General features: G+C 40.4%; 1 protein-coding gene across 4 annotated transcripts in view; it reads left to right on the forward strand.

Annotated features, from left to right (window-relative positions):
• The window catches only part of USP15 (ubiquitin specific peptidase 15), a 177,906-nt gene that overhangs the window by 56,702 nt on the left and 96,623 nt on the right, over positions 1-24,581 (forward strand). For 2 of the 4 annotated variants that reach the window (XM_082254721.1, XM_082254722.1), the window contains exon 7: positions 7,468-7,554. The exons of the other annotated variants lie outside the window; for them this stretch is intronic. In XM_082254721.1, the coding sequence (XP_082110847.1) occupies positions 7,468-7,554 (87 nt within the window). The remainder of the gene's footprint in view (positions 1-7,467; positions 7,555-24,581) is intronic. 4 annotated transcript variants of the gene reach the window in all.

Genomic DNA, 24,581 nt, shown 5'->3' on the forward strand with positions numbered 1-24,581 from the left:
CTGTCTCATTGTTAAATGTTAATGACCTCACATTGTTCTGTCTGCCTTAGGATAAGCTTATTATGGGATGTATATGCGTGTGTGGATTGGCTGCTAAGGGGGAGGGGGGATTGTCCCACAGTGTATGTCTTTTTGTACACTATATGGGAGTGTAAAACTGTTTTCATTGGATTGTGAATGTCGGCCTGTTTTCAACAAGGTCCACCTGGGCGGTAACCTTGTGGGGGAAAACTGTATAAAAGTATGTTTCTTGTTCAGTAAAGTTGAGTTATACTTCACCCTCAATCTAGAGTCCTGTCTCTCATTGGGGGAATATGCTACAAGGGATTGCTATGTCCTTCATACTCCCTTGGATAATCACTAAGCTCTTGTAAGAGCTTGTTCCTGCTGCACTCTCTGCGGAAAGAGAGGTTTCACCCACGGGAACCTGGAGCCTTGTCGTAGGTTCAGGGTGGGTAGGAGACTGCGAGACCCCAACCAAGCTGCGGCGGTTCTTGGGGTCTGAGGCAGTTATGGTGTCTGGTGGAGTGCTTGGAGCCCTGCGTTGGACTGTTTTATTAAACCCGCACCCGCTGAATGCATGACCAGGACCGCCCGCACCCGCAATTTTTGTGTTCCACTCCCGCCCGCATCTGCAATGTTTGTGTCCACTCCCGCCCTGCGGTTTTGCCCTGTACTCGCCATATAAGACTACCCCCTCTTCTGAGGCAACACCATTTCAGCCATCACGCCCCTATTAAATATTTTAGCCCACTGGATGTGCCCTAATATGTACTGTAGCTTCTGCTACATACAGAACTTCTCTATTTTTAATAGTTTAGCTTGCTGGATGTGTATACAGTGAGCATTGGCTACTTACAGAGCGTCCCTGTGCTGTAATACTCTTATGTACCAACGCTGAGCCAATCACGGCAAGCTGTGTATTCTATTATTGCATACAAAGCCTGCTCGGATTGGCAAAGGATGTATAAACCCGCCTCTCTGACTCAGCCAATCCAAGCAGGCTTTGTATGCATTAATAGAATACACCGCTTGCTGTGATTGGCTCAGCACGGTACATAGAGTATTACAGCACAGGGACGTTCTGTAAGTTGCCAAAGGTACTGTGTATACACATCCAGCGGGCTAACATTTTTAATAGGGATGTTCTGTAACTAGCTGAAGCTACAGTACCTGGCGTATAAGACGACCCCCGATTTTTGGGGTATATTTTTTTTATTATGAAAAAAGCCGTCTTATACGCCGGAAGATATGTTACACCAAATTGCACCGTTCCCCGTGGGTACCCGCAAAAGTTTTCGACCGCCCACTCCCGCCCGCAGCAGAGGTAAAACCGCCCGCTCCCGCAAGATTTGCATTGGGTCCCGCGGGAGCCCAAACCCAATGCAGCCCTCTACTTGGAGCCCTCTGGTCAACAGAGGTACCCGGTCGGGGTGCCGGTTGATCCGTTACAAGCAGTGTTTCACACCTTTTTGTTGGGTCCCCTTGGTGACTCATGGAGTCTTTGGAGCACATTTCCCCACCTGATCCCCTCTCTGAGGCTGCAAGGTTCTCCAGGTCCCACCCATCTATCGATGCACTGACTGCAGTCCTGGAGTCCTTGGTGTAATGGGTGAGGTGGTTTTTGGGCAACGGGCTGGCAAAAAACACCCCCCGCCTTCCCCTGTCTCATCAGATCCTGAATCTGATTCGGCCACCGTGGACGTGGGTCACCCTGCTTGGTCTGCAACCGCGCGCCCTGAATCCTCAGATAGTGAGGAGGATTCCTCCACTTATGCAGCCGCGTACGAAAAGGCGCTGGTGGACGCACTGATTGTAGCTGTGCATTAAACCTTAAAGATAGAGGATGCATCTGAAGCTGCAGCAGGGGTGCAGGTTCCTTTTGGCATACACAAGCCATCCAGAGCGTAAAAGGGGTTCCCTTTCCCCTCCAATTTTGACAGAATTGTCACTAAATAGGGGACAACCAAAGCGTCCCCTTGGTGTCCCTAAGCAATTTTGCTAGTCCCTTCTTAAGAAGTGGACTGTTCCACCGGTGGTGGACTCTCTGGTTTCCAGATTAAACAAGGAAACCGCAGTATGTACACCCTGGGTGGTTCAGCACTGAGGCTGATATTCACCATTGCCCTGGTGTCGCAGACCGACTGACCGAATGGGCTAGGCTTTTGCGCCATGACCTGGAGGGGGGAGCAGCTCCCCCTGCCTTTGCTGAGCTGGTGGACCAGCTGGTCCAGGGGCTGCAGTTTATCTGTGATGTCTCTTTGGATGCAGCTTCCCTAGTGGCTCGGATCTCTGTTTCGGAAGTGGTCCTTCGGTGCGTCTTTTGGCTCAAATGCTGGCCTGCGGACCAGACTTCTAAAAAGGCCTTGACTGATCTTCCCTTTCAAGGAGATCACCTGTTTGTGGCATTACCCTTTGCTCTCACTTCTGCTCCTCGGGTTATAACAAAAGTGTTGGCCCCTCTGCTAGCATTGTTACGAGAATGGGGGATCGTGGTACTGGACTACTTGGACGACGTCCTGCGAGTGGAGTCTCCTGCTCTGGTGGAAAACCTGTAAATCGCCATCTGAGCTTGAGGGTGTTTCGCCGGATTCTGAATTTTTCAGAATTCTGCTCTGGTTCTATCCACAAGACTCGACTATCTGGGTCTGAGTTTGGACTCGGCCTTAGCCAGAGTGCTACTTCCTCTAGACACACTCCAGAAACTGCAGGCTGTAATTCATCATCTCCTACTGTCCAGCAGATGGTAATCCCTCCGGACCTGCATGTGTATGCTAGGCCTGATGGTGTCTACCTTCGAAGCAGTTCCGTTTTTGCACAGTTCCATACAAGGGCCCTGCAAGGGAGATTCTGGCCAAATGGGACAAGAATCCGCAGTCTCTGGACAATCGGATCTGGCTGAGCCAGAGAGCGAAAGAGTCCCTGATATGTGGTGGCTTCGTTCTTCGGTGCTTCGGCTAGGCAATTCTTTCCTCCCCTTGTATTGGACAGTGGTCACCACGAATGCCAGCCTGTCTGGCTGGGGAGGCGTCCTTGGCAAAATCAATGTCTTGGTACTCTGAGCGATCAGACTGTGCCTGGAACATTGGACGGATCGTCTTCAGGAATGTCCAGTGTGCATTCAATCGGACAATGCTACAGCCGTGGTTTGTCAATCACCAAGGGGGCATAATAAGTGTCCTGGCAGCTCAGGAGGTAGCCGGCATTCTAAGGTGGGCAAAACGGTTCGTTCCAGCCCTCTCCGCCATACACATTCCCGAGGTGGAAAACTGGCATGCGGATTACCTCAGTCGGCAGGCGTTGGACCAAGGGGAGTGGTCCCTTCATCCAGAGGTGTTTCATCGATTGTGTCTCTGATGGGGCATTCCTGAGGTGGATCTGTTGGTGTTTTGGCTTAACCGAAAGGTGCAGAGGTTTGTGGCTCGGTCACGGGATCCTCTGGCGGACGCCACAAATGCTCTGGTGGCTCCTTGGGGTCAGTATCGTCTGACTTACGCTTCCCTCCTCTCAAACTTCTGCCAAAACTTCTAGGCAGGATCGATGTAGAAGGGATTCCGGTCATCTTAGTGGCCCCAGACTGGCCTCGCCGGGCTTGGTACGCCAATCTGGGGCGGCTGGTCACTGAACTTCCATTGGAAGCTTCCTCTCAGGGAGGATCTGCTGTCCCAAGGTCCAATTTTCGATCCTGCTTTACAGTCGCTGGCTTTTACGGCTTGGCTGTTGAACACCAGGTGCTGATGGATAGAGGTTTGTCTGAGTCGGTGATTCCTACACTGTTAAAAGCTAGGAAATCTACTTCTAGGAAGATCTACCATCGTATTTAGAAGACATACATTGCGTGGTGCGAGTCTCTTGGGGTTCATCCTCGCTCTCTTTTCGTTGGCTCGGATCTTGACCTTCCTTCAATGGGGGGTTGAGCAGAACCTGGCCTTGAGTACAATCAAGGGTCAGGTGTCAGCCTTAGCAGTCTTCCTGGCCACATACTTCTTGGTGTGTACTTTTCTTCAGGGAGTTAGGCACTTGACCCCTCCAGTGCGGTCTCTGTTGCCGCCTTGGGACCACAATTTGGTGCTCTGTCCTCCCAGAAGCCTCCTTTTGAAAATATTCAGAAGATTCCCCTCCTTACATTATCCCAGCAGGTGGCCTATTTGGTGGCTTTCACCTCTGCGCGCAGCGGGTCGGAATTGGCGGCGTTACCCTGTCGTTCACCTTACTTGTTTGTTCACAGTGAAAGGGTGGTTCTTTGCCCCTGTCCGTCCGTCCGGCGTTCCTTCCTCAGATTGTCTCTGATTTTCATTTAAATGAGGACATTGTGTTGCCTTTCCTGTGTCCCAGGCCAAAACATCTGAAGGAAATTGCTTTGCATGCCTTGGATGTGGTCTTGGTGATTAGGGTGTACCTGGCAGCTAGGGAGTCTTTTAGGAACTCAGACTCACTATTTTTGCTTAAGGATGGGCCCCAAAAAGGGTTGTCCGCTTCCTCTGCGACCATTTCCAAATGAATCAGACAGACGGTGATTCAGGCCTATTCCATCAAGGGTCAGGTTCTTCCTCTCCCTGTCAAGGCACACTCTACTCAGGCGCTCAGTGCTTCTTGGGCCTTCCGTCATCAGGCGTCAGTGACACAGGTTTGCAAGGTGGCCACCTGGTCGTTGGTGCACACTTTGACAAAGTTCTATAAAGTGGATGTGTTGGCATCTGCAGATGCTTCCTTTGGCCACCAGGTTTTGCAGGCTGCTGTTTAGAGGACCTGGTCCCCTTTTTTTAAAGGGTGTTTGTTTTTTTCAGGTGAGCTCCAGTTGTTTTGGTTGAGCTTTTGTTTACCTGGTTGGCTATAGTTTAGCCTTGGGAGTTTTTTTCGCTGTTCCCGTCCCTCATGTTTAACACTGCTTTGGGACGTCCCAATGGTTAAGAAGATCAGGAGCTGTGTCCTTCAATGAACGAAAGAGAAAATTCAATTTTTGACTTACCGTATTACCATTTCTCTGTTATTCTGATACTGCATGTAACAAAACTGAGGGAGTATACCTCCTGGGACTGCCCATAGGCGCAGCTAGACTTTTTTTCTGCTTAGTGTCCTACTCCTCTAGGGGGCAGTATAACCCAATAGTTAAGAAGATCAGGAGCTGTGTCCGTCAATGAACATCAGAGAAATGGATTTCACGGTAAGTCAAAAATCCCATTTTTATCTGCTATAAAGGATTTGGAGGATTTTTGTCGTCATCCCCACAAACTTCATAAACTGTACACTGAGGAACCGCCACAGGTCTCCGTCTTCTGCCATGCTCATCCAAATCTATCTTCCAGCTTGATTGAAAGCCTTGTAGAAGTCTATAGGATTATAATGCACAGGTGTGGCCAGCAGAGTCACCCTGTAACTTAGTTTTTTTTTTTTTTTTTTTTTCCTGTTGATTCTGCTGTCCTTTTTCAACCTTCTTAAAACAGACCAAACGGTGCAGCAAAAGTGTCCATTAGCGTTTTGAGGCAAACCATTTAACACTCATAGTTGTGCTTACAGTGGTCAGCTTGTATTCATTTAGTTAAAAGTTTTATCTCAAAAGAAGAAAAAACTGTAACTGCAGTGTTAGCTGATGTTGTGCTTTAAAGTGATTGTAAAGTCTATTTAAAAAAACAAACAAACCTGTTAGTCCCCGTTCACACTGGGGCGACCTGTCAGGCGACCTGGTCGCCTGACAGGTCGTCGTAGGTCGCCTTCCATAGAGAAGCTGCGGACCCGTTCTAATAAGAGCGACACAAGTCGCTCCGACTTAGAAAAAGGGTCCGGAGCTTCTTTGGGGCGACCTGGAGCGACCTGCATAGACTTCAATGTTATGAAGTCCGTGCCGACCTATGAGGTCGCCCCGGGAAGTAGCGTCGCCCCAGTGTGAACGGGGCCTTATACTTGCCTCCTCCGTGCAGTGGATTTCTCTTCTCGGGTCCCTCTTCGCTGCTCCTGGCCCCTCCCTTCAGTCGAGTGCCCCCTCAGCAAGCAGCTTGCTATGGGGTCATCCGAGCTGAGCTACAGCTCCGTGTGTCCATTCAGACACGGAGCTGCTGTTCGGCCCTGCCCTCTCTCGCTCCTAATTGGCTGGCTGACTTTGATTTGCAGCCACGGGAGCCTATGGCTTTGCTGCTGTGTCTCAGCTAGTCAGGAGGACGGCCGAGGGACTCATGGACATCGCTGGACAGAGATGGTGTTCAGATAATTATGGGGGGATGCTGGGGAGGCTGCTACACACAGAAGGCTTTATCTTAATACATAGAAGGCATTGAGATAAAAACTGTCTGCCTTTACAACTCCTTTAATTAGTTAGTCACTCATGTTAAAGGATGAGTTTACCTTTCAGATTTTATAGTGGAACATGTAACATGTTCCTAATGCTGCAGCCACCTGCTTATCCTTTAAGTCGAGCTAAATCTACTAGTTCATCGGACACTACTCTCTCGGACAATGCTGCTGTCCAAAGGTGTCTTCTTTACTACTTCATTCAGAATGCAGACACCGTAAGATAGAAATTGTATTACTGGCCAGATCACCAGGTGAAACAAAAGTGATACAGCCACCATATTTAAAGTGTTAGTTCACTTTTACCTAACAGCGGACACTTTCCCCATCCCCTGGTCCCCACTGTACTTGCCTCCTGCGAATTTGAGCTGTCAAGGTTTCCACAAGCCATCCAGTGGTCTGAGGATTTGAAAACCCTGCTTTTCTCTCCTCTCTGTACTGCGCTGCAATTACGGACCAAATGGATTGCAATTGGTCAGCACCATCACATGGACAGTACTGACCAATTAGAAACTTAGACCTTAGTGGTACTGTAAAGTGGTTGAACACCCTTATGTATACCCAGTAAAATTACTAGTCTCAAGTGATACACAGAGATGAAACAAATCCTACATAAGTTGTACCTGTTTATCTGAAGTAATCTCTTCTAAAAAAAACTTCTCAAAGTGCTGATTTTCCTACAGCTTGTCTGAAAATAGGGGTAGGGAAATAACATTACACACTGCAGAGCTCAGTGAGGAGCGCTCGGATAGCCTATTGAAAGGAAAAGACAGCCCCCCCCCCCCCCCCCCAGACAGAAATGACACTTGGTGCTCTTACTTGAGACCTATACACACTATAGAGGGATATGCTTTCTTCATATTTCATGTCTGATGTTTACAACCACTTTCAAGGAGATTTACGTAAACTGTATTGAGTACTATTATAGACCAAAATCTTTAGAGCAAATCATATATTGTATACCCAAAATACTTTGTGCCGCTTGTTTATATATCAGAAATATAGTGTACTTCCAATTATTGCAACATTGAAAAGTTATGATGCTCGTTATGAATATTATTTTCATCATTATTTTTTTGAACTGAAGCTTTAAAATGCCCGTTTGCATTATTTTACCAGACCTTACAAGAGGACAACATATATATATATTTTTTTATTTTATTTTATTTTCATATTTTGAAGGTCCTCAGGTGTTCCAAATTTTTCAACATTACCAAAGGTTTCTTCTTCACCTCTGTCAAATAATTATTACAACTTCAGCAGCAGAAAGTAAGAAATGTGTGTATATTAACTAAGTGTTTTCCACTGAGTGGGGTTTTTTCGTCTCACATTAACTTTGGACTTTGGCTGCTCGTTTTGTTTCTCGTGCAAGTTTTAGTTTTTTGTTAACAAATCCAGATTTACGGTTCATGCTATGAAATAAATCCTTATGCTATAAGTATGTATTTGTTTGCACGTAACTGATTTCACACAAACTGCCAATAAATTTATTGACTGTATTACCTAAGTAGAAAGCTGGGCATGATTTTGATAAATATTGATGCTGGCACATAGTGCGTCCTTACTAATTTGCATGTTATAAGCTTGCAATATAGTTTGCTTCACCAACTAAACAGCAAGTGGTTCCTGTCTGTTTCTCTTTGTTTATAATTTACCAACAATTTAAACTTATGTTGTGCATGGGTATAACCAGCTATTCAACTTTTAAGCTGACTGATCGAATTTTGCCTAATTGGTGGCACTGTGGGCACATTGCCACACATCATCCATTGATGGAAAAGTCAAAGAAGCCACACCGAAAACTGTCAGCCCAACAGCAGCTGCATCCAGATCAGATCATTGTTGGGATATTCTGACAGCCACTGGTGCCAGCTTTCAGAATACATTAGCTGGCAGGAAAGACATTTCCATCCGCATTGTAAAGTTTAAATGGGGAACTCTTGTTAAATTTTTCCCGTAAAACATGAGAAGAAAAAAAATTAGTGTGTATTGCTAGCCTTAGTTTTGTAGAAAAGTAATATTAAATTGTTTTACAGCTGCTACTGTGCAGCAGTTCTTGCAGCCGATTGGCTGAAAGTGGAACACTACCTCGGACTATTGGTAAAAGGGTGCTATTCAAAATCCCCAGCAAGCCATCACTGCACACCGCCAATCATAGGCAGTGTGTGTATGTGCAGCTGCAGGCCGGGAAATGCCTCATTGCCTATGATTGGTGGAGTGCAGAGACTGCTTCCTGGCGGGATTGCTCAGGTGGATTTGGACTACTATCTGAACATGCCTGAGCCCATTGCTAATAGTGAGTTGATTTTTTCAGAATTTTATTTTTTTTACTAATAGTTGATTCTTTGTTTTAGGTTGGAAAAATACTTTTATTTGAAGAGAAAGGGGCATTAAAATACATAATCATTATTGTTGTTAGTACTAGTTGTAAAGTAAAGCAAAAAGTTTTAAACAAGGGCATGTAAAGTGGTTGTAAAGTCTAAAGGTTTTTTACCTTAATTCATTATTTGCATTACAGTAAAAAACCTTCATTTGTAAGTTGTCCAATCTCCCCCACCCCAAATGCTTACCTAAACCTGATCTCAATCCAGCACTGTTTCCAAGAGCAGCAGTGCTGCTACCTCTCTCCTTACTCACTGGACTCCGTAAGCGCAATGGGAGCCATTGGCTCCTGCTGCTAACAATCAAATTCAGTGACGGAGGAGCAGGGGGCAGGGCTGAGCTGCACTGTGAATGCCAATGTGGACACAGCATGTGGATCAGGATTGAGCCCGCACGCGTGCCACAAAAGGAAGTAAATTACCTATTGGTGGCACACGGAGAAGGGGGGTGAGCCCAGAGCGACAGCAGGGAACTTCGGAAGAGGGGGATAGAGGCTGCTCTGTGCAAATCCATTGTACAGAGCAGGTAAGTGGGACATGTTTGCTATTAAAAAAAAAAAAATGTAACTTTACAATCACCTTAAGGCTATAGTGCTTTTTATATTTCAAGGACAACCCACCTACTGGCACTATAGGGCAGGTATCTGCCATTCTCTGCTTGACTCTATCAATTTTTTTTCAGTGGCCCCAGTGCTTCCTATGGGGTCACTTGTGTGTGCTTGATCCTGACCCAGGCTGCTTGCTTCTATTTAGATACACAGCATGGCTCTGCCTCCCCTCTCTGCTGACAGGTTGTGATTGACAGAAGCAGGAGCCAATGGCTTCCGCTGCTTTCAGACAAGCTTCTAAGAGCAAGGAGGGGGGAGAAGAGCTGCTGCAGACGTTAAGAATGGGATCCATATTGGGTTCAGGTGAGTATTTGGGGGGGGGGGGCTAGGGGCTGTGCTACCTAAATAAAATACCTTTTACCTTTACAACCACTTTAATTTGTAGTGGTAGTTTAGGGCTGTAAGGAAAACGAGGCATCCTCGGCCTTAGCAGTCTTTTTTTAACAGCCTTTGGCCATACACTCCCTGGCGCGTTCTTTTCTTCAGGAAGTTTGGCACTTGGCTCCTCCAGTGCGGTCTCCGTTAACGCCCTTGGACCTCAATTTGGTGCTCTCAGTCCTCCAGAAGCCTCCTTTTGAGAATCTTCGGGAGATTCCCCTGCTTAAGCTGTCTCAGAAAGTGGCCTTTTTGGTGGCTATCACCTCTGCGCACAGGGTGTCGGAATTGGCGGCATTATCCTGTTGTTCACCTTACTTGGTGGTTCACAGAGATAAGGTGCTTCTTCGCCCCTGTCTGTCGTCCCTTCTAAAGGTTGTCTCAGATTTTCATTTGAATGAGGACATTGTGTTGCCTTCCCTGTGTCCCAGGCCAAAACATCCGAAGGAAATTGCCTTGCATGCCTTGGATGTGGTCCGGGCGATTAAGGGTGTACCTGGCAGCTACGGAGTCTTTTAGGAAATCAGACTCACTATTTGTGCTCACGGAGGGGCCTCCAAAAAGGGTTGTCCGCTTCCTCTGCGACCATTTTCAGATAGATCAGACACATGGTGGTTCAGGCCTTTTCCATCAAGGGTTAAGTTCCTCCTTTCCCTGTCAAGGCGCATTCTACTCGGGCGCTCAGGGCCTCCTGGGCCTTCTGTCATTAAGCGTCAGTGAATATTGAAGAAAGAATTCCGCGCTAATGGATCTAATTGTGTGGTTGGCTGCAGCCTACCCCAAAAATATAGTAAAACTATATCTGAAAGTGGAGAAGATATTAGGGTAATTGGCGCTGCCAAATGCTAAATTAAAATGTAAAAGTGTGTCTCATAGATCTAGGTACATTAAAATGTTCCGAAACAGTTATTGCTGTAGGTGGTGGTCCCTATAATGTAACTAATGGTCTTGATGGTAAGCCACAATAAATATTTGAAGATGTCAATAAATTAATAATAAAAATTGACCATTCATCAATAAATATCACAAATAAATACTTGGTAGCAATACATTAATAAGGCAACCCAATCAATAAAAGCAGTGAAGTATCTCAAAGTTCAAAGGATAGTGACTCTTAAAACAATTGGTGTGAACACTAGGTGGCAGTGTTGATCAAAATTAAGTAGAGATGTCTGAGTGACTGGAAAGTGCCAGGTGCTATAATTAAGTCACAAATCTAAGTGAAGTGCCAAAAAATGGGTGTCTAAGTGAAATCAAATAAATATAGAAACAAGCCAAGTAGTATAAAAATGCATATGATGTGCCAAGTGGATGATAAAAAACAATTAAATAGGTGAATTTATGGTGGTTGAATAAATATGAATATAAATAATAATAAATTAGTCCATGTTAAAAATGAAAAAGAGTCCAAAGCAAAATATATGCTCAATATAATAGTCCAAAAACGTGCAATAAGGTGATAGGACGTGCCAAAGAAAATCGCATGGATAGAGGGGGTGTCTCCTGGTGTGAATCAGGATGTGGGTGCTGGGTGAGGGAATTCCGTGCTCCCCTTCCTAAAAAGCCCGCACTCACCAGAGAGCGGCACCCCTACAGGGGTAACCAGCGTTGGATAATTGGGGTAAACCCCGATGAACCTCGGTGAGCCTCTCCTTTCCTGGTGGGACCAGTGGTATTTCCTCCCTCAAATGGTAGGTAATGGGGATGAGCGATGTGCAAATAGGGTAATGAGCAGCGCTCCAGCAAGGATGATGTCCGGGATTATATGGGTAAAGAAACACTCATATAGTGAAGTACCGTAATGGATATTCTTTTATTAAACAGATAAAATCAAGTACTCACATTTAAAAACCGGATAAAACGTCTGTAAGAAAGTAGGGACCGCGAACCCCTCGTATAGCGGTATATCCGGACGCCGTGCGCCTCAACGGCCGGATGTGCGTCTCAAGGTGCGGAACTGACGTGCCTACGCTCTACGCGTTTCGTCATAAGACTGACGTCATCAGGAGCAGCGTGAGGCTACGTGAGTCCCGCTAGTATAAATCCTAAAACGTTGCCCGGCAACCGGAACAAGCGCCCAATCAGAAAAAGTATACTAGCGCGTCATCAGTTGGTGGGCAGATGTGGTTAATGCAAAACTGCATAGAACTTGAAGCTCCACCCGATTTGGATTTTTCGACCAATGGGTTTTTAAATAGAGCCATAATCAGCAGTTGCTATGTAAAAGAGGAAAAACTGTTTATTTATTTACCGATAATTTAAATAGGTGACAGAGGAATATGTCGGGACCATCCGAATTAATGGTTGAGTATTAAGTGATAAATATGAGGAATTAAAATAAAAGAACCATTAAAAGATAAAAAATATAATCGGGAAGATAAAAACTTTGTCATATGTGTTTTGAATCTAATTAAAACCTATGATACAAATGGTAAGTATTAAGGAGAAAGGTAAAAAATTGTCTATATGTATATATATGTTATAAGACTAAGTATACGGTAAAAGTGGGCATATATAAAGAGAATAAAATGTGAAATTGATGTAATATTGTGGCTTAAAATATGATAATATAATTACAATATAGTTCCAATGGCCTAATTAGTCTGGTGATGGCACTAATGACAAGGGGAATATTACAACTTTTCTAATTCTCTAAATACAAAAGCCAAGTTGAGTAAGTGTATATACTATTATAATACAGTATATTAGCGGGAATAAATATATTAAATAATGAGTCTTATAAAAGGGATAATATAGACCTCTAGCTATGTATAAACAACTAATAATAACATATTAAATGTAAAATGACCCAAATGATGTTTAAAAATGGTAATGGTGTTAGAAATACAAGGGATCTTGTATATGCATCGGGATACCATGAGTATCACGGTGTAATGTATATTATTATTAATGAGATATTGGAAGGCAATTGTGTTCCTGTGGACAGGCAACTGTGATACATACTATATAAAACAAATAGCAGAAAAAATGATAACAGGATATCATATAAGTATGCATAAAGGCATATATATCATTATTAAATATCTCATGTGCTAATACCTAGGTGACATGTGGTATACCATAAAGACCAAACCATAAATAACAATTAAATTGGTTCAAAGGGTGTGTCAAAAAATAAAATAAAATAAAAATAATAAGCTGTAGTGTGTTGCACTGTATAGTGTTAATCTCTGTTTTATCTAAATGTGCTCGATGGTGAGACCAAGATAAAGTGGATTATTGACAAGTATATTAGTGAATGATTCTATAGTGATGGGTGTATCTATATTTAGATATTAGTATGTGAAAGGAGTGGTATATAAAAAATATGTATAAGTGTTGCCATATAGTGATGTTAGTCCAATTGGAGCTTAAGACCACTGATACTGGTAAATTAAGAACATAGAAAAACTTTATTAAAAAGACTAAAAACGTGTAGCTGCACTAAAAATCAGAGATAAAGCAATTCAAGTCAATATCAAGGTTAAGTCCTCCGGGTTGAAGAGATTCGAGCAAGTAAATCCACTTAGTTTCGTTTTGTGAGATTTTTCTAGTTTTATTCTCACCTCTCCAATGTTCCTTTATACTGTCTATACCATAGAAAATCAGCCCTCTAGGGTTCCGATTGTGAACCTCCTTAAAATGTCTTGATAAACTGTGTTTGGGAAAACCCCTCTTTATATTTCCAATATGTTCTCTGATACGAACCATTAAAGGCCTAGTGGTCCTCCCTATATATTGAAGTTTACAAGGACATTCGACAATATAAGTTACATGTGTACTATGGCATGTGATCAGATTTTTTATTTTAAAAGTTTTCTTGTTTACATTGGACTTAAATTGTGTGATCTTCTTTTTCTGTGCTGTGTTATTTCTGCAGGCTAAACAATTACGACAGCGAACGAATCCTTTCATATCTGGAAAGAGTTTCACTTCCTTTGGGGGATTAATGACATTATGAACAAGTCTGTTTCTCAGTGTAGGTGCCCTACGATATATAAATTTCGGCCTACTTGGTAATATTTTGGAGAAGACTTTGTCCGATTTTAAAATAGGCCAGTACTTTTTAAAAATCTTTTCTAATGACTTATATTGTTTATTAAAACCAGTTATAAAAGCATATTCCAAGTTGTTGTCATTATTTCGAATTTTCGTTTTTAATAGTTCGTCTCTAGGCATATTTTTAATATTATCTATTGTTTTCTCTAAAATCAGTCTGTCGTATCCTTTTTCCTCAAATCGTTTAGTTAGTTTTTCTGCTTGTGTCTCGAAATCCTCAATATTAGTGCAATTTCTTCTAATCCTCATGTATTGTCCTTTGGGTATGTTTTGTTTCCATTTTGGATGGTGGCAGCTGGAGGTCGGGATATAACCATTTTTATCCGTGGGCTTAAAAAAGGTTCTGGTCTGTATTCTGTCTTCCTTTTTGAAAATCTGTAAATCCAAAAAATCGATTTGTTGTTGGTCATAATTGGCTGTAAATTTAATCCCATAGGGGTTATTATTAAGTTGTTCTATAAAATTGTCTAAAGTGTCTTGTGCTCCTTCCCATACTAAAAAAATGTCATCTATGTATCTACGGTAAAACTGTAATTGTGGAATATTTTTTCCGTAGACCATCCTCTCCTCTAGCATATTCATAAAAATGTTGGCCACGCTGGGGGCATAACGTGCCCCCATGGCCACACCTTTTGTTTGTAGATAAAATGTCTTGTTATACCAGAAATAGTTTTTCTCCATGGCAAGTTGTAGTCCTTCTAAAATGTAGTTGATCTGTACTTGTCTTAGGTCTGTTTCCTCCGATAAAGCCTTTCTGACACTCTCAATTCCATCCTTCTGGTCTATGCTGGTGTAAAGTGAATTTGCGTCAATAGTCACCAGGATCTGTGTTTCCGTTGTTGTAAATCCTTGCAATTCTTTGATCAGTTGGGTGCTATCTTTTAAATATGATGTTCCGTTACTAACTAGTGGTTGAAGAAATGTATCCAAATATTCACCAAGTCGTGAGAAAAGTGACTCGATCCCGCTAACTATTGGCCTCCCTGGTGGTTTGTCCAACCTTTTGTGAAGTTTGGGGAGATAGTAGATGACGGGTGTCTTTGTTGCTTTTGGGAGTAGGTATGTGGCTTCCTTTTCTGTTAGTATTCCCAATTTCGTGCCTTTCTTGATGTAGGCTTCTAATTTTTTCTTGTATTCCCTCTTTGGGTTCTTGGATAATTGTTTATATGTACCAGGAACACTCAAGAGATTATGCATCTCATTTTCATAATCCTGTTTTCTAATAATCACAAGACCCCCTCCCTTGTCGGCTGGGCGTATAATCACATTTTTCTTCTTTTCAATTTCTGCTATGGTATTCCAGATTTTATTTTCTTTATTGTTATATGTTTTTAGGTTCTTAATATCATGTTCTACCATCTTCTTGAATGCCTGCATGCATTCATTATTTGGAACTTTGGGGTTGAAAGTGGAGCGGTTCCTTAATTTGGTATGTTTAAAAGAGTTGTTGTTGTCGGTGGCCCTCTGAGTTCCATTCATGTTAATGAACTTTTTAATATTTAATTTCCTTAAAAATCTCTGTACATCAATATATGCTTCAAATTTGTCTAAATTCTTGTTGGGGGCATACTTTAATCCTAAATCTAAAATTTCCAATTCCTCTTGTGTAAAAACAGTGTCAGTGAGATTAAAAATTCCTTCTCCTAATATTCTCTTCTTCGTTTTCTTTCTCCCCCCACGTTTCCCTCTGGTCCGTTTCCTCCTTCCCATCGGTTGTTCCAAGTATTCGGCCTCCCAATATTCTGTTGGAAAGAGTTGGGATTCCTCCAACCCCTCTGGTATGGTATTCCTTGGTGGTAGGTGTTGCTTATAGGTCTGTTGTAATCCATGGGTCTTGGGGGTCCTCTCCAGTTTTGTACTCGTGGTTGGTTGTACCAACCTCCCTGTCTGGGGGGTCTCCCTCTGTTTCTTCCTTGAAAAAAATTCCCTTGTTCATAGGGTCCTTCATTCCTCCTGAATCCTCGGGGTGGGTAGGATCCCCTCTCCATCAAGGGAGAGAATCTATTTGAAGTGGGAATCTGATATCTTGGAGACTCGTAATTTTGGGGGTGTTGATATCTTGGAGATTCATATCTTTGGGGGTATTGGTATCTTGGAGATTCGTATCTCTGGTTGAACGGTCTCCTTGGTTGGTTTCCACGGGGTGTTCTAGGGGGTTCATAGTTTTCCCTGGTTCTCGGTGTTTCCTCTACACGGCTCTCTACGTCCCTCATTGGTCTGAAGGAAAATTCTCTCGGAGTTCTGGGAGTAGGTGCTTCAGATTCATCCTCTTCTTCGTCTTCATCGGGTGTAGTTTCTCTAGATCCGATAGGTGGTAAGGTGTTATCTGTAACTTCCATATTCTCATCCACTATGGAGCTTTGCCATTTATAGACCTTGTTATTTTTGTAGTCCAGAATATCTCTATTAAATTTCTTCTGTTTTTTCGCTTGTAAGTCTTTATCATACTTGGCTATAATTGTGGATAGTTCTTTCTCTTTTTCTTTATATTCATTTTGTGTCGAAAAAGGCGTGAGGAGGGTCTTTAGTCTGGTGATGTTGGTTTCTACTTCCTTTAATTTAAATTTTCTTCTTCCAATGATTTGTGTCAATAATTCTGACTCACATCTGTTAAAAACTTGGAACCATTCTTCCATTAGGCCTGGATCAGAAAGGCCATCATTGGGATGTAATTCCCATCTTAATTTGCGTGGGGCCATTCTTTCTTTAATATACATCTCTAAGGTTGAGATGTCCCACCAGACTCTTAATTGTTTCTCTAGGTCATGCCTCAATTGTCTAAAAAGACCATTGAGATCATGGTTGTTAGTGGCTTTCTGTTGATTAAAAACCTCCTCAATTTTTATTTCCCTATTTCCGATGTAATTGAATATATCCATTGCAGCAGAAGAAAACACTAATTAAAGTGTCAGAGAATATTGAAGAAAGAATTCCGCGCTAATGGATCTAATTGTGTGGTTGGCTGCAGCCTACCCCAAAAATATAGTAAAACTATATCTGAAAGTGGAGAAGATATTAGGGTAATTGGCGCTGCCAAATGCTAAATTAAAATGTAAAAGTGTGTCTCATAGATCTAGGTACATTAAAATGTTCCGAAACAGTTATTGCTGTAGGTGGTGGTCCCTATAATGTAACTAATGGTCTTGATGGTAAGCCACAATAAATATTTGAAGATGTCAATAAATTAATAATAAAAATTGACCATTCATCAATAAATATCACAAATAAATACTTGGTAGCAATACATTAATAAGGCAACCCAATCAATAAAAGCAGTGAAGTATCTCAAAGTTCAAAGGATAGTGACTCTTAAAACAATTGGTGTGAACACTAGGTGGCAGTGTTGATCAAAATTAAGTAGAGATGTCTGAGTGACTGGAAAGTGCCAGGTGCTATAATTAAGTCACAAATCTAAGTGAAGTGCCAAAAAATGGGTGTCTAAGTGAAATCAAATAAATATAGAAACAAGCCAAGTAGTATAAAAATGCATATGATGTGCCAAGTGGATGATAAAAAACAATTAAATAGGTGAATTTATGGTGGTTGAATAAATATGAATATAAATAATAATAAATTAGTCCATGTTAAAAATGAAAAAGAGTCCAAAGCAAAATATATGCTCAATATAATAGTCCAAAAACGTGCAATAAGGTGATAGGACGTGCCAAAGAAAATCGCATGGATAGAGGGGGTGTCTCCTGGTGTGAATCAGGATGTGGGTGCTGGGTGAGGGAATTCCGTGCTCCCCTTCCTAAAAAGCCCGCACTCACCAGAGAGCGGCACCCCTACAGGGGTAACCAGCGTTGGATAATTGGGGTAAACCCCGATGAACCTCGGTGAGCCTCTCCTTTCCTGGTGGGACCAGTGGTATTTCCTCCCTCAAATGGTAGGTAATGGGGATGAGCGATGTGCAAATAGGGTAATGAGCAGCGCTCCAGCAAGGATGATGTCCGGGATTATATGGGTAAAGAAACACTCATATAGTGAAGTACCGTAATGGATATTCTTTTATTAAACAGATAAAATCAAGTACTCACATTTAAAAACCGGATAAAACGTCTGTAAGAAAGTAGGGACCGCGAACCCCTCGTATAGCGGTATATCCGGACGCCGTGCGCCTCAACGGCCGGATGTGCGTCTCAAGGTGCGGAACTGACGTGCCTACGCTCTACGCGTTTCGTCATAAGACTGACGTCATCAGGAGCAGCGTGAGGCTACGTGAGTCCCGCTAGTATAAATCCTAAAACGTTGCCCGGCAACCGGAACAAGCGCCCAATCAGAAAAAGTATACTAGCGCGTCATCAGTTGGTGGGCAGATGTGGTTAATGCAAAACTGCATAGAACTTGAAGCTCCACCCGATTTGGATTTTTCGACCAATGGGTTTTTAAATAGAGCCATAATCAGCAGTTGCTATGTAAAAGAGGAAAAACTGTTTATTTATTTACCGATAATTTAAATAGGTGACAGAGGAATATGTCGGGACCATCCGAATTAATGGTTGAGTATTAAGTGATAAATATGAGGAATTAAAATAAAAGAACCATTAAAAGATAAAAAATATAATCGGGAAGATAAAAACTTTGTCATATGTGTTTTGAATCTAATTAAAACCTATGATACAAATGGTAAGTATTAAGGAGAAAGGTAAAAAATTGTCTATATGTATATATATGTTATAAGACTAAGTATACGGTAAAAGTGGGCATATATAAAGAGAATAAAATGTGAAATTGATGTAATATTGTGGCTTAAAATATGATAATATAATTACAATATAGTTCCAATGGCCTAATTAGTCTGGTGATGGCACTAATGACAAGGGGAATATTACAACTTTTCTAATTCTCTAAATACAAAAGCCAAGTTGAGTAAGTGTATATACTATTATAATACAGTATATTAGCGGGAATAAATATATTAAATAATGAGTCTTATAAAAGGGATAATATAGACCTCTAGCTATGTATAAACAACTAATAATAACATATTAAATGTAAAATGACCCAAATGATGTTTAAAAATGGTAATGGTGTTAGAAATACAAGGGATCTTGTATATGCATCGGGATACCATGAGTATCACGGTGTAATGTATATTATTATTAATGAGATATTGGAAGGCAATTGTGTTCCTGTGGACAGGCAACTGTGATACATACTATATAAAACAAATAGCAGAAAAAATGATAACAGGATATCATATAAGTATGCATAAAGGCATATATATCATTATTAAATATCTCATGTGCTAATACCTAGGTGACATGTGGTATACCATAAAGACCAAACCATAAATAACAATTAAATTGGTTCAAAGGGTGTGTCAAAAAATAAAATAAAATAAAAATAATAAGCTGTAGTGTGTTGCACTGTATAGTGTTAATCTCTGTTTTATCTAAATGTGCTCGATGGTGAGACCAAGATAAAGTGGATTATTGACAAGTATATTAGTGAATGATTCTATAGTGATGGGTGTATCTATATTTAGATATTAGTATGTGAAAGGAGTGGTATATAAAAAATATGTATAAGTGTTGCCATATAGTGATGTTAGTCCAATTGGAGCTTAAGACCACTGATACTGGTAAATTAAGAACATAGAAAAACTTTATTAAAAAGACTAAAAACGTGTAGCTGCACTAAAAATCAGAGATAAAGCAATTCAAGTCAATATCAAGGTTAAGTCCTCCGGGTTGAAGAGATTCGAGCAAGTAAATCCACTTAGTTTCGTTTTGTGAGATTTTTCTAGTTTTATTCTCACCTCTCCAATGTTCCTTTATACTGTCTATACCATAGAAAATCAGCCCTCTAGGGTTCCGATTGTGAACCTCCTTAAAATGTCTTGATAAACTGTGTTTGGGAAAACCCCTCTTTATATTTCCAATATGTTCTCTGATACGAACCATTAAAGGCCTAGTGGTCCTCCCTATATATTGAAGTTTACAAGGACATTCGACAATATAAGTTACATGTGTACTATGGCATGTGATCAGATTTTTTATTTTAAAAGTTTTCTTGTTTACATTGGACTTAAATTGTGTGATCTTCTTTTTCTGTGCTGTGTTATTTCTGCAGGCTAAACAATTACGACAGCGAACGAATCCTTTCATATCTGGAAAGAGTTTCACTTCCTTTGGGGGATTAATGACATTATGAACAAGTCTGTTTCTCAGTGTAGGTGCCCTACGATATATAAATTTCGGCCTACTTGGTAATATTTTGGAGAAGACTTTGTCCGATTTTAAAATAGGCCAGTACTTTTTAAAAATCTTTTCTAATGACTTATATTGTTTATTAAAACCAGTTATAAAAGCATATTCCAAGTTGTTGTCATTATTTCGAATTTTCGTTTTTAATAGTTCGTCTCTAGGCATATTTTTAATATTATCTATTGTTTTCTCTAAAATCAGTCTGTCGTATCCTTTTTCCTCAAATCGTTTAGTTAGTTTTTCTGCTTGTGTCTCGAAATCCTCAATATTAGTGCAATTTCTTCTAATCCTCATGTATTGTCCTTTGGGTATGTTTTGTTTCCATTTTGGATGGTGGCAGCTGGAGGTCGGGATATAACCATTTTTATCCGTGGGCTTAAAAAAGGTTCTGGTCTGTATTCTGTCTTCCTTTTTGAAAATCTGTAAATCCAAAAAATCGATTTGTTGTTGGTCATAATTGGCTGTAAATTTAATCCCATAGGGGTTATTATTAAGTTGTTCTATAAAATTGTCTAAAGTGTCTTGTGCTCCTTCCCATACTAAAAAAATGTCATCTATGTATCTACGGTAAAACTGTAATTGTGGAATATTTTTTCCGTAGACCATCCTCTCCTCTAGCATATTCATAAAAATGTTGGCCACGCTGGGGGCATAAAATTGATTAAATTTACAGCCAATTATGACCAACAACAAATCGATTTTTTGGATTTACAGATTTTCAAAAAGGAAGACAGAATACAGACCAGAACCTTTTTTAAGCCCACGGATAAAAATGGTTATATCCCGACCTCCAGCTGCCACCATCCAAAATGGAAACAAAACATACCCAAAGGACAATACATGAGGATTAGAAGAAATTGCACTAATATTGAGGATTTCGAGACACAAGCAGAAAAACTAACTAAACGATTTGAGGAAAAAGGATACGACAGACTGATTTTAGAGAAAACAATAGATAATATTAAAAATATGCCTAGAGACGAACTATTAAAAACGAAAATTCGAAATAATGACAACAACTTGGAATATGCTTTTATAACTGGTTTTAATAAACAATATAAGTCATTAGAAAAGATTTTTAAAAAGTACTGGCCTATTTTAAAATCGGACAAAGTCTTCTCCAAAATATTACCAAGTAGGCCGAAATTTATATATCGTAGGGCACCTACACTGAGAAACAGACTTGTTCATAATGTCATTAATCCCCCAAAGGAAGTGAAACTCTTTCCAGATATGAAAGGATTCGTTCGCTGTCGTAATTGTTTAGCCTGCAGAAATAACACAGCACAGAAAAAGAAGATCACACAATTTAAGTCCAATGTAAACAAGAAAACTTTTAAAATAAAAAATCTGATCACATGCCATAGTACACATGTAACTTATATTGTCGAATGTCCTTGTAAACTTCAATATATAGGGAGGACCACTAGGCCTTTAATGGTTCGTATCAGAGAACATATTGGAAATATAAAGAGGGGTTTTCCCAAACACAGTTTATCAAGACATTTTAAGGAGGTTCACAATCGGAACCCTAGAGGGCTGATTTTCTATGGTATAGACAGTATAAAGGAACATTGGAGAGGTGAGAATAAAACTAGAAAAATCTCACAAAACGAAACTAAGTGGATTTACTTGCTCGAATCTCTTCAACCCGGAGGACTTAACCTTGATATTGACTTGAATTGCTTTATCTCTGATTTTTAGTGCAGCTACACGTTTTTAGTCTTTTTAATAAAGTTTTTCTATGTTCTTAATTTACCAGTATCAGTGGTCTTAAGCTCCAATTGGACTAACATCACTATATGGCAACACTTATACATATTTTTTATATACCACTCCTTTCACATACTAATATCTAAATATAGATACACCCATCACTATAGAATCATTCACTAATATACTTGTCAATAATCCACTTTATCTTGGTCTCACCATCGAGCACATTTAGATAAAACAGAGATTAACACTATACAGTGCAACACACTACAGCTTATTATTTTTATTTTATTTTATTTTTTGACACACCCTTTGAACCAATTTAATTGTTATTTATGGTTTGGTCTTTATGGTATACCACATGTCACCTAGGTATTAGCACATGAGATATTTAATAATGATATATATGCCTTTATGCATACTTATATGATATCCTGTTATCATTTTTTCTGCTATTTGTTTTATATAGTATGTATCACAGTTGCCTGTCCACAGGAACACAATTGCCTTCCAATATCTCATTAATAATAATAAACATTACACCGTGATACTCATGGTATCCCGATGCATATACAAGATCCCTTGTATTTCTAACACCATTACCATTTTTAAACATCATTTGGGTCATTTTACATTTAATATGTTATTATTAGTTGTTTATACATAGCTAGAGGTCTATATTATCCCTTTTATAAGACTCATTATTTAATATATTTATTCCCGCTAATATACTGTATTATAATAGTATATACACTTACTCAACTTGGCTTTTGTATTTAGAGAATTAGAAAAGTTGTAATATTCCCCTTGTCATTAGTGCCATCACCAGACTAATTAGGCCATTGGAACTATATTGTAATTATATTATCATATTTTAAGCCACAATATTACATCAATTTCACATTTTATTCTCTTTATATATGCCCACTTTTACCGTATACTTAGTCTTATAACATATATATACATATAGACAATTTTTTACCTTTCTCCTTAATACTTACCATTTGTATCATAGGTTTTAATTAGATTCAAAACACATATGACAAAGTTTTTATCTTCCCGATTATATTTTTTATCTTTTAATGGTTCTTTTATTTTAATTCCTCATATTTATCACTTAATACTCAACCATTAATTCGGATGGTCCCGACATATTCCTCTGTCACCTATTTAAATTATCGGTAAATAAATAAACAGTTTTTCCTCTTTTACATAGCAACTGCTGATTATGGCTCTATTTAAAAACCCATTGGTCGAAAAATCCAAATCGGGTGGAGCTTCAAGTTCTATGCAGTTTTGCATTAACCACATCTGCCCACCAACTGATGACGCGCTAGTATACTTTTTCTGATTGGGCGCTTGTTCCGGTTGCCGGGCAACGTTTTAGGATTTATACTAGCGGGACTCACGTAGCCTCACGCTGCTCCTGATGACGTCAGTCTTATGACGAAACGCGTAGAGCGTAGGCACGTCAGTTCCGCACCTTGAGACGCACATCCGGCCGTTGAGGCGCACGGCGTCCGGATATACCGCTATACGAGGGGTTCGCGGTCCCTACTTTCTTACAGACGTTTTATCCGGTTTTTAAATGTGAGTACTTGATTTTATCTGTTTAATAAAAGAATATCCATTACGGTACTTCACTATATGAGTGTTTCTTTACCCATATAATCCCGGACATCATCCTTGCTGGAGCGCTGCTCATTACCCTATTTGCACATCGCTCATCCCCATTACCTACCATTTGAGGGAGGAAATACCACTGGTCCCACCAGGAAAGGAGAGGCTCACCGAGGTTCATCGGGGTTTACCCCAATTATCCAACGCTGGTTACCCCTGTAGGGGTGCCGCTCTCTGGTGAGTGCGGGCTTTTTAGGAAGGGGAGCACGGAATTCCCTCACCCAGCACCCACATCCTGATTCACACCAGGAGACACCCCCTCTATCCATGCGATTTTCTTTGGCACGTCCTATCACCTTATTGCACGTTTTTGGACTATTATATTGAGCATATATTTTGCTTTGGACTCTTTTTCATTTTTAACATGGACTAATTTATTATTATTTATATTCATATTTATTCAACCACCATAAATTCACCTATTTAATTGTTTTTTATCATCCACTTGGCACATCATATGCATTTTTATACTACTTGGCTTGTTTCTATATTTATTTGATTTCACTTAGACACCCATTTTTTGGCACTTCACTTAGATTTGTGACTTAATTATAGCACCTGGCACTTTCCAGTCACTCAGACATCTCTACTTAATTTTGATCAACACTGCCACCTAGTGTTCACACCAATTGTTTTAAGAGTCACTATCCTTTGAACTTTGAGATACTTCACTGCTTTTATTGATTGGGTTGCCTTATTAATGTATTGCTACCAAGTATTTATTTGTGATATTTATTGATGAATGGTCAATTTTTATTATTAATTTATTGACATCTTCAAATATTTATTGTGGCTTACCATCAAGACCATTAGTTACATTATAGGGACCACCACCTACAGCAATAACTGTTTCGGAACATTTTAATGTACCTAGATCTATGAGACACACTTTTACATTTTAATTTAGCATTTGGCAGCGCCAATTACCCTAATATCTTCTCCACTTTCAGATATAGTTTTACTATATTTTTGGGGTAGGCTGCAGCCAACCACACAATTAGATCCATTAGCGCGGAATTCTTTCTTCAATATTCTCTGACACTTTAATTAGTGTTTTCTTCTGCTGCAATGGATATATTCAATTACATCGGAAATAGGGAAATAAAAATTGAGGAGGTTTTTAATCAACAGAAAGCCACTAACAACCATGATCTCAATGGTCTTTTTAGACAATTGAGGCATGACCTAGAGAAACAATTAAGAGTCTGGTGGGACATCTCAACCTTAGAGATGTATATTAAAGAAAGAATGGCCCCACGCAAATTAAG

This window comes from Pelophylax lessonae (genome assembly GCF_965119305.1).
Source record: "Pelophylax lessonae genome assembly, chromosome: 4".
In the NCBI taxonomy this organism is placed as follows: domain Eukaryota; kingdom Metazoa; phylum Chordata; class Amphibia; order Anura; family Ranidae; genus Pelophylax; species Pelophylax lessonae.